The sequence below is a fragment of the Miniopterus natalensis genome, chromosome X (assembly GCF_054644295.1).
Source record: "Miniopterus natalensis isolate mMinNat1 chromosome X, mMinNat1.hap1, whole genome shotgun sequence".
NCBI classification, from domain to species: Eukaryota; Metazoa; Chordata; class Mammalia; order Chiroptera; family Miniopteridae; genus Miniopterus; species Miniopterus natalensis.
In genome coordinates, this window is record NC_142103.1 from 78,047,202 (window position 1) to 78,060,745 (window position 13,544).

At 37.5% G+C, this 13,544-nt stretch overlaps 2 protein-coding genes across 2 annotated transcripts in view; one reads left to right on the forward strand and one right to left on the reverse strand.

Annotated features, from left to right (window-relative positions):
- The window catches only part of EFHC2 (EF-hand domain containing 2), a 194,393-nt gene that overhangs the window by 135,591 nt on the left and 45,258 nt on the right, over nt 1-13,544 (forward strand). The gene's annotated exons all lie outside the window — the stretch shown is intronic.
- On the reverse strand, nt 1,426-10,491 carry LOC148090585 (peptidyl-prolyl cis-trans isomerase A-like). The gene is made up of 2 exons (XM_087829430.1): nt 10,399-10,491; nt 1,426-1,710 (listed from the first exon to the last, which is right to left on the reverse strand). The coding sequence occupies exons 1-2, from the start codon at nt 10,489-10,491 to the stop codon at nt 1,426-1,428; spliced, it is 378 nt and encodes a 125-aa protein (XP_087685556.1).

The following is a 13,544-nucleotide window of genomic DNA, read 5'->3' on the forward strand; positions in this document are numbered from 1 at the left end:
TTGCAAGGCATGTCTATTGGCAACACACTCCTTCAGTGTTTGCCTGTCTGAGAAAGTCTCCTTGACTTTCAAAGGATAGTTTTGGAGGATATAGAATTCTAGGTTAGTGGTTTTTCTCTCTCAGTGCTTTAAATATTTTACATCACTCTCTTTTGCTTTCACAGTTTTTGAGAAGTAGAATGTAATTCTTATCTTCGATCCTGTGTAGGTAAGGTATTCTTCTCCACACTGGCATTTGTCAAAATTTTTTTCATGTTTGATTTTTTACAGTTTGAATATGATATGCGTAGATGTAGTTTTGGAGGGCATTTATCCTGCCTGGTGTTCTCTGATTTTTCTGGATTTGTGGTTTGGTATTTAATATTAATTTGAGGGAATTTCTCAGTCATTATTGCTTCATATTGTTTCTGCTCTTCTTTTTTTTCATTACTCTTATTTTGGTATTCCCATTATACTTTCTGTAGTTGTCCCAAAGTTCTGGGATATTCTCTTCTTTTTGTCCCCCCAGTCTTTTTCTCTTTACTTTTCAGTTTTGGATGTTTCTATGGACATATCCTCAAGAGCATAGATTCTTTCTGCACCTATATACTAATGAGCCTGTCAAAGGCATTCTTCATTTCCGTTTTGGTGTTTTTTATTTTGAACATTTCTTCTTGATGCTTTCTTAGAATTACCATCTCTTTCCTTACCTTATCCATCAGTTTTTGCATGCTGTCTACTTTTTCATTAGAGCACTTTGCATATGAACTATTTATTTTAAATTCACAGTCTGATAATTACAACATCCTTGTCTAGTTCTGGTACTTACTCTGTCTCTTCAAACTGTGTTTTTTGCCTTTAAGTATGCCTTGTAATTTTTTGTTAAAAGCTAGACATGATGTACCATGTAAAAGGAACTCTGGTAACTAGGCCTTTAGTGATGTGGTGGCGAGGTGTGGGGGAAGAGGATTCTCTATTGCTATGATTAGGTCTCTGTCTTTTAGTGTGCTTGTGTCCTTTGGCCGTGAACTTTACAAGTAACTTTCAGTTTTCTCCCCCACTCCATAGGTGGGACAGGATGGCTGGAGGGGCTAGATTTGAGTATTTACCTTCTCCACATGGAAAGCTCAGGGGAGCTATAGTTGAGTAATTCCCTTGCCCCAGGTCAGTTAGCCTCTGATAAAGGCTAGTCCAATAGGTTAGGCTCTGGTAATATAGTTTCTTGTTTTTTGTGTTGTTGTCTAGTTTTTATTTCATTATCATAAACTTAACTCTGCAACCCAGCTAGATGGGAATGGGGAATAAGAAAAACATGGAACTCAATGAACTGCAGCAAGAACACAAAGATTATAGGATATTTTGCACAGAAGGGGTGAAGGGATGTTCTTCTGAGCTATAGAAGAAATGGTCTAGTGGTTAAGATAAAACAAGTCAAATTTATTAGAGTTATACAAAGTCAGCAATGGTGATCTTATTGCTGGTCTTACCAAAGCGCTTCATGGTTTCCACAATATTCATGCCTTCCTTCACCTTGTCAAAGACCTCATCCTCATCATTCAACCACTTAGTCTTGGCAATGCAGATGAAAAACTGGGAACCATTTGTGTTGGGTCCAGGATTAGCTATGGACAAGATGCCAAGACCCATATGCTTCAGGATGAAATTATCATCACATTTCTCCCCATAGATCGACTTGCCACCCATGCCATTATGGCATATGAAGTCACCACCCTGGAACGTACATCCCAGAATAATTCTGTGGAAGCAGGAACCTTAATAGCCAAGTCCTTTCTCCCCAGTGACCAGAGCACAAAATTTTCCTGCTGTCTTTGGAACATTTTTAAAAATTTATTTTTATTGTTGAAAGTATTACACATGTCCTCTTTTCCCCCCATTGACCCCTTCTACCCCCCATTGACCCCCTGCTCCAGGCCTTCACCACACAATTGTCTGTGTCCAAGAGTTATGCATATATGCATATAAATACTTCAGTTAATCTCTCCTCAACCACCAACCCACCCACCCCTGACTTCCCTCTGAGATACATCAGTCTGTCCCTTGTTTTTATGTCACTGAATCTATTTTATTCATCAGTTTATTTTGTTCTTAGATTTCACATATGAATGAGATCATATGATATTTGTCTTTGTCTGCCTCGCCTATTTTGCTTAGCATAATATTCTCCAGGTCCATCCATGCTGTCCCAAAGGGTAAGAGATCCTTCTTCTTTACAGCTACATAGTATTCCATGGTGTAAATGTACCACAGCTTTTATATCCACTCATCTACTGATGGGAACTTGGGATGTTTCCAGATTTTAGCTATTGTAAATTGTGCTGCTATGAACACAGGGATGCATATATTCTATCTAATTGGTGTTTCAGGATTCTTAGGATATATTTCTAGGAGTGGGATCACTGGGTCAAAAGGCATATCCATTTTTAATTTTTTGAGGAACCTCCATACTGTTTTCCATACTGGTTGCACCAGTCTGCGTTCCCACCAGCTGTGTCCCAGGGTTCCCCTTTCTCCACATCATTGCCAGCAATTATCATTTGTTGATGGGAGCCATTCTGGCAGGTGTGAAGTGATACCTCCTTGTGGTTTTAATTTGCATCTCTCTGATGATGAATGACATTAAGCATTTTTTCATATGTCTCTTGGCCATCTGTATGTCCTCTTTGGAGAAGTGTTTATTCAGGTCCTTTGCCCATTTTTTAAAAAAAATATGTCTTTATTGATTTCAGAGAGAGGAAAGGAGAAGGAGAGAGAGATAGAAACATCAGTGATGAGAGAGTCATTGATCAGCTACCTCCTGCATGCCCCCAACTGGGGATTGAACCCGCAACCCAAGCATGTGCCCTGACCAGGAATTGAACCCCGATTGCCTGAATCCTAGGTCGACGCTCAACCGCTGAGCCACGTCCGGCTGGGCTGCCCATTTTTTAAATTGGATTGTTTGTCTTCCTCTGGTTGAGTTGTATGAGTTGTTTGTGTATTTTGGAAATTGTTCCCTTATCAGATGTGTCCTTGGCAAATATGTTCTCCCAGACGTGGGGTTCCTTTGTATTTTGAGGATTTATTTAGCCATGCAGAAGATTTTTAGTTTGATGTAGTCCTATTTGGTTATTTTTTCCTTTGTTTCTGTTCCACTAGGAGATGTATCGGTGAAAATTCCACTATGTGAGGTGCCTGTGACTCTACTGCCTGTTTTCTTCCAGGATTTTTATGGTTTCACAACTTACATTTAAGTCTTTTATCCATTTTGGATTTATTCTTGTGTATGGAGTAAGTTGGTAGTCTAGTTTCATTTTTTTCCATGTACCTGTCCAGTTTTCACAGCACCATTTATTGAAGAGACTGTCTTTATTCCATTGAATGCTCTTGCCTCCTTTGTCAAATATTAATTGACCATAGAGGCATGGGTTGATTTTTAGGCTCTCTATTCTATTCCATCAATCTATGTTTTTTGTTGTACCAATACCAGGCAATTTTGATTACAGTGGTTTTGTAATATGGTTTGATAGCCAGTAAAATGATCCCTCCAACTCTGCTCTTCTTCCTCAAGATTGCTGCAGCTATTCGGGGTCTTTTTTGGTTCCATATACATTTTTGGAATATTCTCGTTCTGTGGAATATGTTGCTGATATTCTAATGGGAATTATATTAAATCTATAGGTTCCTTTTGGTAGTATGGACATTGAAATGATGTTAATTTTTCCAATCCATGAACATGGTATAGTTTTCCATTTTTTTTATATCTTCCTCTATTTCTTTTTTCAGTGTCTTGTAGTTTTCCAAGTATAGGTCTTTTACATCTTTGGTTAAGTTTATTCCTAGATGTCTTATTTTATTAGTTGTGATGGTAAATTATATATATAATATGTATATTTAATTTCTCTTTCTGAGAGTTCATTATTGACATATAAAAATTCCATAGATTTTCAGATGTTAATATTGTATCCTGCTACCTTGCTGAATTCATTTATTAAATTTAGTAGGACTTTGGTGGAGTTTTTAGGGTTTTCTATGTACAATATCATGTCATCTGCAAATAATTACAGTTTTACTTCCTTCTGTCCAGTTTGGATGCCTTTAATTTTTTCTTCTTGTCTAATCACTGTGGTAAGAACTTCCAGTACTATGTGTAATAAGAGTGGTAAAAGCATACAACCCTATCTTATTCCTTTTTTTAAGGGAAATGGTTTTAGTTTTTGACCATTGAGTATGCTGTTGGCTGTAGGTTTGTCATATATGGCCTTTATTATGTTGAGGTGTGATCCTCTGTTTCCACTTTGCTAAGAGTTTTTACCAAAATTGGGTGCTGGATTTTGTCAAATGCTTTTTCTGCATCCATTGATATGACCATATGATTTTTGTCCTTCATTCTGTTTATGTGATGTATCACATTTATTGATTTGCAGACATTATACCAGCCTTGCATCCCTGGAATAAATCCCACTTGGTCATAGTGTAAGATCATTGTAATATATTGCTCGAGACAATTTGCTAATTTTTGTTGAGGATTTTAGCATCTATGTTCATCAGGTTTATTAGTCTGTAATTTTCTTTCTTTGTAGTGTCTTTTTCTGGGTTTGTATGCTAATGCTGGCCTCACAAAAAGAGCTTGGGAGTCTTTCTCCCTCTTGAATTTTCTGGAATAGTTTGAGGAGAGCAGGTGTTAATTTTTCTTTGAATGTTTAGTAAAACTCACCTGTAAATGTTTCTGGTCCTAGACTCTTGTTTGCTGGGAGTTTTTGATTACTTCTTCAATTTCCTCATTTGTTATTGGCCTATTCAGGTTTTCTGATTCTTCCTGATTGAGTTTTGGGAGATCGCATGTTTCTAGGAATTTGTCCATTTCATCCAGGTTGTCTAGTTTGTTGGCATATAGTTGCTTGTTGTATTTTCTTACAATTCTTTGTATTTCTGTGGTGTCAGTTGTTATATTGCCTCTTTCATTTCTGATTTTATTTATTTGAGTCCTCTTTCTTTATTTCTTGGTGAATCTGACTAAAGGTTCGTCAATCTTATTTATCTTTCTGAAGAACCAGGTCTTGGTTTCATTGATCTTTTGTACTGATTTTCAGTTTCTATGTCATTAATTTCTGCTCTGATCTTTATTATTTCCTTCCTTCTATTTCCTCTGGACTTTCCTTGCTGTTCTCACTCTAACTCTTTATTTCTTTAATTTTACCTTTATTATTGAAAGTAATACAGATATCCCCCCCTTTTGTTCCCATTGATCCCTTCCCCCCAAATACCCCCTCCCCAGGCCTTCACCACACTATTTTCTGTATCCATGGGTTATGTATATATGCATCAAAATTCTTTGATTAATCTCTCCCTGCCCACTCCCCCACCCTTGCCTTACCACTGAGATTCATCAGTCTGTTCCATGCTTCTATGTCTCTGGATCTATTTTGTTCCTCAGTCTATTTTGTTTATTAGATTCCACATATGAATGAGATCATGTAAAACTGAATCAGGAAGAATCAGAAAACCTGAATAGGCTAATAACAACTGATGAAATGGAAGCTGTAGTCAAATAACTCCCAGCAAACAAAATCCCTGGTCTGGATGGCTTCACAGGGGAGTTTTCTAATTCTTTAAGTTGTATGGTTAGAGAGTTTACTAAAAATTTTTCTTCCTTTCTGAGGCAGATCGGCAGTGCTGTGAACTTCCCTCTCAGGACTGCTTTCCTGAATTGTCTTTTTCATTTATTTCCAGGAAGTTTTCGATTTCTTTCTTGATCTTATTGGTAACCCATTTATTGTTTAATAACATGTTATTTAGACTCCATGTGGTTGAATGTTTTTAAGGTTTTTTGTGTTTTTTTTTTTTACTGTAGTTGATTTCTAATTTCATGCCCTTGTAATCTGAGATGCTTGATAAGATTTCAGTCTTTGTGAACTTGCAGAGACTGGTTTTGTTTTCTAACATGTGGTCTATCTTTGAGAATGACCCATGTGCACTTGAGAGGAATGTATATTCTGCAGCTTTGGGGTGAAATGTTCTGTAAATATCGATTAAATCCATCTGATCTAGTGTGCCATTTAGTCACTGTTTCTGTGTTGACTTTTTGTCTGGAAGATCTATCCAGTGAAGTCATTGGGGTGTTAAAGTCCACAACTATGACTGTATTGCTGTTGATCTCTCCCTTAAAGTCCTTAAGATTATTATTGATAGGTCTTTATTTATTGCCATTTTAATTCTTTATGCCTATGTTTCTTTATTTCTACTTCTAATTATAGCAGTCCATTTAACATTTCCTGCAATGCTGGTTTGGTGGTGATAAACTCCTTTTGCTTTTTTTTTTTTTGTCTGGGAAGCTCTTAATTTCACCATCTATTTTGAATGATAGCCTTGCTAGATAGAGTAGTCTTGGTTTCAGATCCTTATTTTGCATTACCTTGAATACTTCATGCCATTCTTTTCTGGCCTGTAAAGTGTTTGATGAGAAATCAGCTGATAGCCTCTTGGGAGCTCCTTTGTAGGTAACAGATTTCTTTTCTCTTGCTGCCTTTAAGATTCTCTCTTTGTTTTGAATTTTTGTCATTTTCATTGTGATGTGTCTGAGCATGGGTTTCTTTGGATTCTTCTTACTTGGGAGTCTCTGTGCCTCCTGAACTTGTGTGACTTTTTCTTCACCAAGTTAGGGAAGTTTTCTGCCATTATTTCATCAAACAGGTTCTCTAACCCTTGCTCTCTTTTGACCTCCTCTGGCATTCCCATGATGCGAATATTATTACACATCATTTTGTCCCACAGCTCCCTTAGACTGTCCTTCTGTTTTTTAATTGTTTATTTTCTTTTTGGATCTCTGATTGATTTTTTCTACCCTGTCTTCTAATTCACTGATCCGATTCTCAGCTTCCTCTAATCTGCTGTTTATTCCTTCCAATGTATTCTTTATTTCTGCTATGTCTTTCTTCATTTTCTTCATAGTTTCCAAATCTTTTTTCATGCTGTTGAGCATCCGTACAACCAGTATTCTGAACTCTATATCTGATAGACTGCTTATCTCCATTTCATTTAGCTCTTTTTCTGGAGACTTCTCTTATTTTTTCATTTGGGGCTTTTTTTGTGTGTGTGTCCCCATTTTGGCTGCTCATTTGGCTTTCTTTCTATGTATTAGGTAGTCCTGCTAGGACTCTCAGTCTTTTTGGATGGTCTCTGGTGCAGGCCAATGTCAGACACTGTTTGTGACTGGCCTTGAGTACCCTGTTGGAACCTTACCTTTCCATACTCCACAGCTTGTGCTTTCTTTTGCTGGGGCTGGGTGTTTTTGGTCAGGACCAAGATGTGCACCAAGATCTGCTTTCCCAACTCCTGGGTCCAGAAGCAAATTAGCCAAAGGCTCAAAGCACCCAGAGGATGATTGTTATTCTAAATATTTTTATTCTGAATTAATTGTAGACTTACAGAAAAATTTCCATGTATCCCTCACCTGGCTTCTACTATTACCATCTTAATGTAGTGAAGTTATCAAAACCAAGAAATTAACATTGGGACATAAACTTAAGACCTTATATGAATTTCACTATTTTTCCACTAATGTCCTTTTTCTGTCCCAGGATCCTATCCAGGATCCCAGATGGCACATTTAGTTCTTTTCTTCTGTAACAGTTCCTCAATCTTTCCTTGCCTTTTATAGCCTTGACATTTTTTGAAGAGTATTGACCAGTTATTTTGTAGAATGTTTCTGGATTTGGATTTGTCTGATGTTTCCTCCCGGTTGGACTTGGATTAGGCATGTTTAGCAAGAATACTACAGAAATGATGTGTTTTTCTTAGTGCATCATATCAAAGGATTTATGATGTCAATATGTCTTACTATTGGGATACTGATCACTTGATTAAGATGGTGTCTGCCAGATTTCTCCATTGTAAAGTTACTATTTTTCCTTTTGTAGTGAGCATATACCTTGAGAGAGATACTTTGAGAGAGATACTATGCAAATCTTGCTTTTCTTCAAACTTTTGCCCACTAATTTTGGCATCCAGCAATAGAACTTTCAGAGTAATTTTGACTTTGGTTCCCCGAGCGAGCTTATAAACTAGACCTAATTTCATCTTAATTTTGATGTTAATTTATTGCCTTGGAGCTTTCCACAGTAAGTGAATAAAGTAAATTTGTACTCCAAATATTTTTAGGTAGAATATTGGCTTTGAGTTCTATCAGATAAATTATTATTATTATTATTGTTATTATTTGTAGTCAGAGACTCAGCAGAGAAAAGGTTCATTGTCATATCTCTTGGCCAATTGGTAGAGTATATTAATCCTTTCATTTCATTTGCAGCTTTTTACAACTCTAGCTTTATGCACAGGTTTCATATATAGGAATTCCAAACTGCTACCCAATTTGGCCAGAGGCCTTGTCTCTTATGCCTGAGTGAGCATTACACTCCAAGCTCTTACCTGTTAATAGTATTTGATTCCCAGCTCCCCCAAGTCCCACCCTATTAGCTTGTACACCTTCTTCTCTGGCTATCAGATACCTCTTTGCCTTGGTATTTGGGACATTTTCTCTCTCTTTTTTTTTTTTTTTTGCAAGCTCAGCCAGTAGTTTGGGTTTTAATTGCTGCCTCATCTACCATTTTGCTGCACACAATCTCTCTCCCATGCCATATGGATTCTCTAAAATTACACTGGAGAAAGTACTGACTAGACACATTATTATTAGGGAATGTCACATTATTATTAATACCCATGCTGAAGTAGATTTGGCTTTGCTCATATAGGCTTAGTTAAAATCAGCTCCACTATTTAAAAATCTTAACAACTCTCAGGCTTTTCTCTTTCTATTTTTGAAGCATGTCCATTCTTATGGCTTTGAGTTTTATGGGATGCTAGAAAAAATTCTTGGCATTTTAGAATAAATAAATCATACAATGTCGTGCCAAAGCAGATAGACTATTTCTTATGTTTCTAAAGAGTGGAAAAAAGACCAACTCTTTTTCTGAGGTTTTATATATACATATATATTTATACTGTTTCTTTTATTTCTTTTTCCATGATTATATTCTTATGGGAATGGTTAAATCATTAACAGTGAAACTTCTATTTCATCCAAATACAGTGTTCTAATGGTCTCTTTTCTAAATGAAGTTTCAGTGAATAAAAGCAAGGCAGCTATGTGGCTATCTAGTTGGGAACAAAGGACCAGGTTAGTGCCACCCATGCTTCCTGCTTTCATTAGGGTCCAAACTTTGTCTCAAAAAAAAGAAGTTAATGCTAATTTTCAGTTCCTCAAAGGGAGAGCTATGATGTGAAAATTATTATATAAAGTGAGAAAATACTACAGAGCAGAGGGGAATGACACTTAGGCCACCGTAGGGCAGGCTCTACCTGGCTGTTTTTCATTCAAGTAAATTTTGCAATCCAAAGTATTGGGTGTGGAAGGCGTGCCTCATAGTGTAGTGTTTAACCATGTGTGCTTATCATTCATTCATTCATTCATTCATTCATTCAATAGACATATAGTAGGTACTTACTCTGTGCTAGGTTGCATGATGGGTGATAGAGGTGAATCCAGGGGAGAATGAGCTACCTTGGAGAATACCAGCCTCAAATCTCAACCTCCATTACCCACTGTGGGCCGTGGCACTCCTGTTTCTGGGCTGCTTAATCTAAGTCATTCTCTTCCCACACCATTTTGGAAGGGGTTTCTTTGCCGTCCAGTTTCTCCTACCCCTGAAGACATAGTCTAAATTACATTTCTTCTCTTAAGAAGTTCCTGACTTCAAAACTTACAGTGTTCCATGTGTCTTTGATCTCATTGTATTTATGGCTGATGCCACTCAACACATCTTTTTATTCCCTCATGCATGTTAGTTGAAGAATAAATGAACACATGAACAAAGACAGTGCCTTTTGTTTGGATTCAGTTTTCACTCAGTAGTTAGGAGTGTATTGAAAAGGGATTCTTAGACTGATTTTGGCATTTTTTGAAGGACAATTTATTCTACCACATACTAATTACTACAATATAGCTAACACTCTATGCTGCTTACTAAATGCAGAAAGCTAAGGCACAAAGAGGTTAAGGAACCTACCCAGGATCACATACTCAGTTGCAGAGCTGAGATTTCCACCAGGCAGTCAAGCAGTTTCACCATGAGTTAAGATTTAAACTACTTAAGTTTGATTCCTCATTCTGTTTCTCTAATGCCTTAAGTTCTACATCTGTGAAATGAGAATAATTCAGGAGATTACTAGAGTGATTGAGTTAATATATGCTAAACATCCAGTCAGTAAACGCCCAGTGACATTAATTCCACTCACTTCCCCTCACTACTGCCCATGTGGAATTTTCTGGGTCTACAAAGCATGTGTGTGCTCCTGGATGACCCAGCAGCTATCTCCACCAACCTTGAGATCTTTCCTCATTTAAATGTTCTTTCTTGACTTTACCCTTTCTGGAAGGCTTTCTTCTGGAATAGGGGCAGTTGGAGTAGGATTAAAAATCTTCCTGCGTAGGTATACCTTTTCAATTTTTCTTCTCATTATCATATGTGGTTTTATGCTTATTTATATTTTGTGTTATTTCAGAAATGGACTTAAGGTGAGTTACTAAGATGTAAACAATTCTATTAACATAACATAGATATACAAATAATAAAAGTGAGAGAAAAAGTAAAAATAGGAAAGAACCATGGATCCAGGGTAAAGGAGAGAGATAGAGATAGAGATAGAGATAGAGATGATAGAGATAGAGATAGAGGGGGAATGAGAATATGTACATGAAGTCATGGGCATTTACTAGAGGTCACCCACAGGCTGGCTTTGAACTTCCTAGAAGTCAGACAGCAAGCATGAAGCAACAATAAGCCAGAATTAAACAATAGCATTCCACCAGACTACTGTTCAAAGTAATTTTGTAAGGTCATCGTGTGCCATGGTTCAGGTGCCCAGCTTTCTGAGATCCAACTTAACCTGGGACGAGAGAATGCCTCTTTCCAGCCTCTTGGTGAAAGAGGAGAGAAGAAGAAAGTACAAAAAGTGGGACCTGGGAGAGAAATCAATCATCTATTGCCACAATTTCACTGTATAATAAATGACCTCAAAGTCTCATTGTCATGCAAAATAAGCATTTATTTAGTTCACACATCTCTAGGTTGTCAGAAGGTTAGTTGATCTGGGCTAGGCCCTCCTAGGGCAGCTCTGTTCCACGTGTCTCTTACTTTCCCCCAGGGAGCAGAGGGCTAACCTGGGCATGCCATTCTCATGGAGATGCCAGAAGTGTAGTCAGAGAATGAAAAACATGGAAGACCCCTTGGTTGTACCTGCTCCCACCATGCTGGTTAATTCGGCCTGCAGGAAGCTTGGGCATGAAGTGGCTGTGGCTGTGGCTGTGGCTAGCCACTGTTGCTGCAAATCAACTTTGGGAAAATGACTCTGGGAGTGACCATTGTATGGCCTGGGAGGGACTGTGCTCCAGCATCTGCCAGAGTGGCTCCTTCCCACACAGAATGGGGAACATGGCCCCTGAAGTATCAGGGAAGTTAGGTTTATGCCTGACAATCAGCTTTCCCATTTTGTTTTATCTTAATTTATTCTTGCTCATTTTTCCTTTATTTTTGTAAACAGAAATGTCAAACTCTTAATAGCTGAGCATATTTATTTTTTTATTTAGAGCCACTTATGCTTTATAGATGAAGATATCAACATACGGATTTCATGTATTACTTTTGAAACTGCTATATTTAGGCTTGATGTTCTGTGGCTACAAAGTAGGATTCATTATATAATTTAAGTACAGGGTGTTTAAAACAAGGAGCCAGGAACAAGTTCTCAGACTAAAAATGATTTCTCACTGACACTGTAAAGTTTAAAGGTTCTAGCCACTGTCAAAATACAGTCATGTCAATAGCCTAGGTTATGTCTATGACTTCTGATTCAGATAAGTGATTTAATTCTCATCCCAGTGCTGCCCTCTCCCAAGCTCAGAATACTTCATAGATGACCAAAACAAATCCTAAAGTAGACCACGATAATAAAATGTAAGAAATTTTCCTACTGCATATTCTTATAAGGAAATAAATCATTATATTCATTGACAGACTTATATTTCTTCCTTTTCTGATTTATTTCCTGGCATAAGAGAACAGTTACCTCAATGAAAGTCTGTCAAATTGAGCATAAGCCAAAGAGCCTACCCTAGGGCCCCTGTGTGATTAAGTGGTCCTAAGGAAGTGTCACTTGTATGGTTTGTGCAGACTGTGAAATGCATAAATCTGTGGACGCCATGTATGAAGAGCCTCTTTTGAAGTCTCTATCAGTGGTTGGGGTATTGGGACAAAGCTCCCAACTTTTACTCTGCCATTTATACTCTTCTTTCCCTCTCAAACCCCACCCCAAATTGTCATCTTGGTCTCCAGATAAAAAACTTGTCTACCTCTTTCCTTTCATATTGATTTGGCCACATTTATTGAGGATGTACATGGTTGGATCCCTTTTTTCCTAAGCTGCACCCCCCTGCCCACATACACACATGCCAACCTTTCACAAAGCCTGTGGAATTTGGTGAAGCACAGCCACGTGACAGTGCCCAGACTGCTCTAGAGACCTCTTTGTAAGGTTGCACAGAGAAAAACTAAATGGTGCAGTGCAGGAGAATCCATGCAAATTCCAGGAGTGATTTTATTGTATGAAAAATTGGTATTTGTTTATTTGTTTTTAGCAACTAGTTATGTTATGGACACCACTAGATGTATGATGGTCTCAGCAAGGGCAGGCCATTTTGAGATACAAACGAACCAAAATAGAGAAAGAGTTGTATTAAAATGTATGAAACATATTTTCTGAATTAAAAATTAAACAGGAGGCACTCGTTGGAGACTGGACACTACAGACAACTTGGTAGTAAACCATAAAACTATCTTTAGAAACATCCCCAAATAGAGAAAAAAAAGAAAGATATTTAAACAATGAGAAAGAAGAGAGCAGAATGGAGGTAGATAGGGAACTGGACAAATGGAACCAAAGTAATAATCAAAGATAATTGTTTTAGAACAATTCTTTTCAAAGATAAAAAAAAAAAAAGTATCTGAATTCACCCTGTTCCAAGCAAAATATATAAAAAAGAGATCACTAGATATACCTTGGTAAAAATATAAAGGTTATAGTTAAGGTAACAATCTTATAAACATCAAAGCAAAACATACACAAAACAAAGCTTAAAAACCATATCACCACCAGCAAAACCAATGACCTAAATACCAGAAAGATATGGCCTCAGGTAATGCAAGGAGACAGTGGATTAAATATTCAGTGCTTTGAAAGTAAACAAATTGGGGACAAGTTGTTTTTTGTACACGGAAACAGTAGAAATGTTTTTAAGTCTTCAAGAAAACAGGATGTAATATAATTTCTTTAATATGTTTTTATTGAGTTTTAGACAGAGGGGAACAGAGAGGGAGAACAGAGAGAGAGATAGAAACAGCGATGAGAAGCATCATCAATTGGTTGCCTCTGCATGCCCCTACTGGAGATTGAGCCCACAACCCGGGCATGTGCCCTCATGGGGAATTGAACCAGTGAACTCTTGGTGCATGGGT

Excerpts from the sequence above, each read along its gene's own strand:
- LOC148090585 (XM_087829430.1), bottom strand. The coding sequence starts at position 10,491 with ATGAGAAGAAAAATTGAAAAGGTATACCTACGCAGGAAGATTTTTAAT. Across the intron at positions 1,711-10,398 it reads AAGAAAGCCTTCCAGAAAGG|GGTGGTGACTTCATATGCCA; the intron begins GTAAAGTCAAGA and ends TGTACGTTCCAG.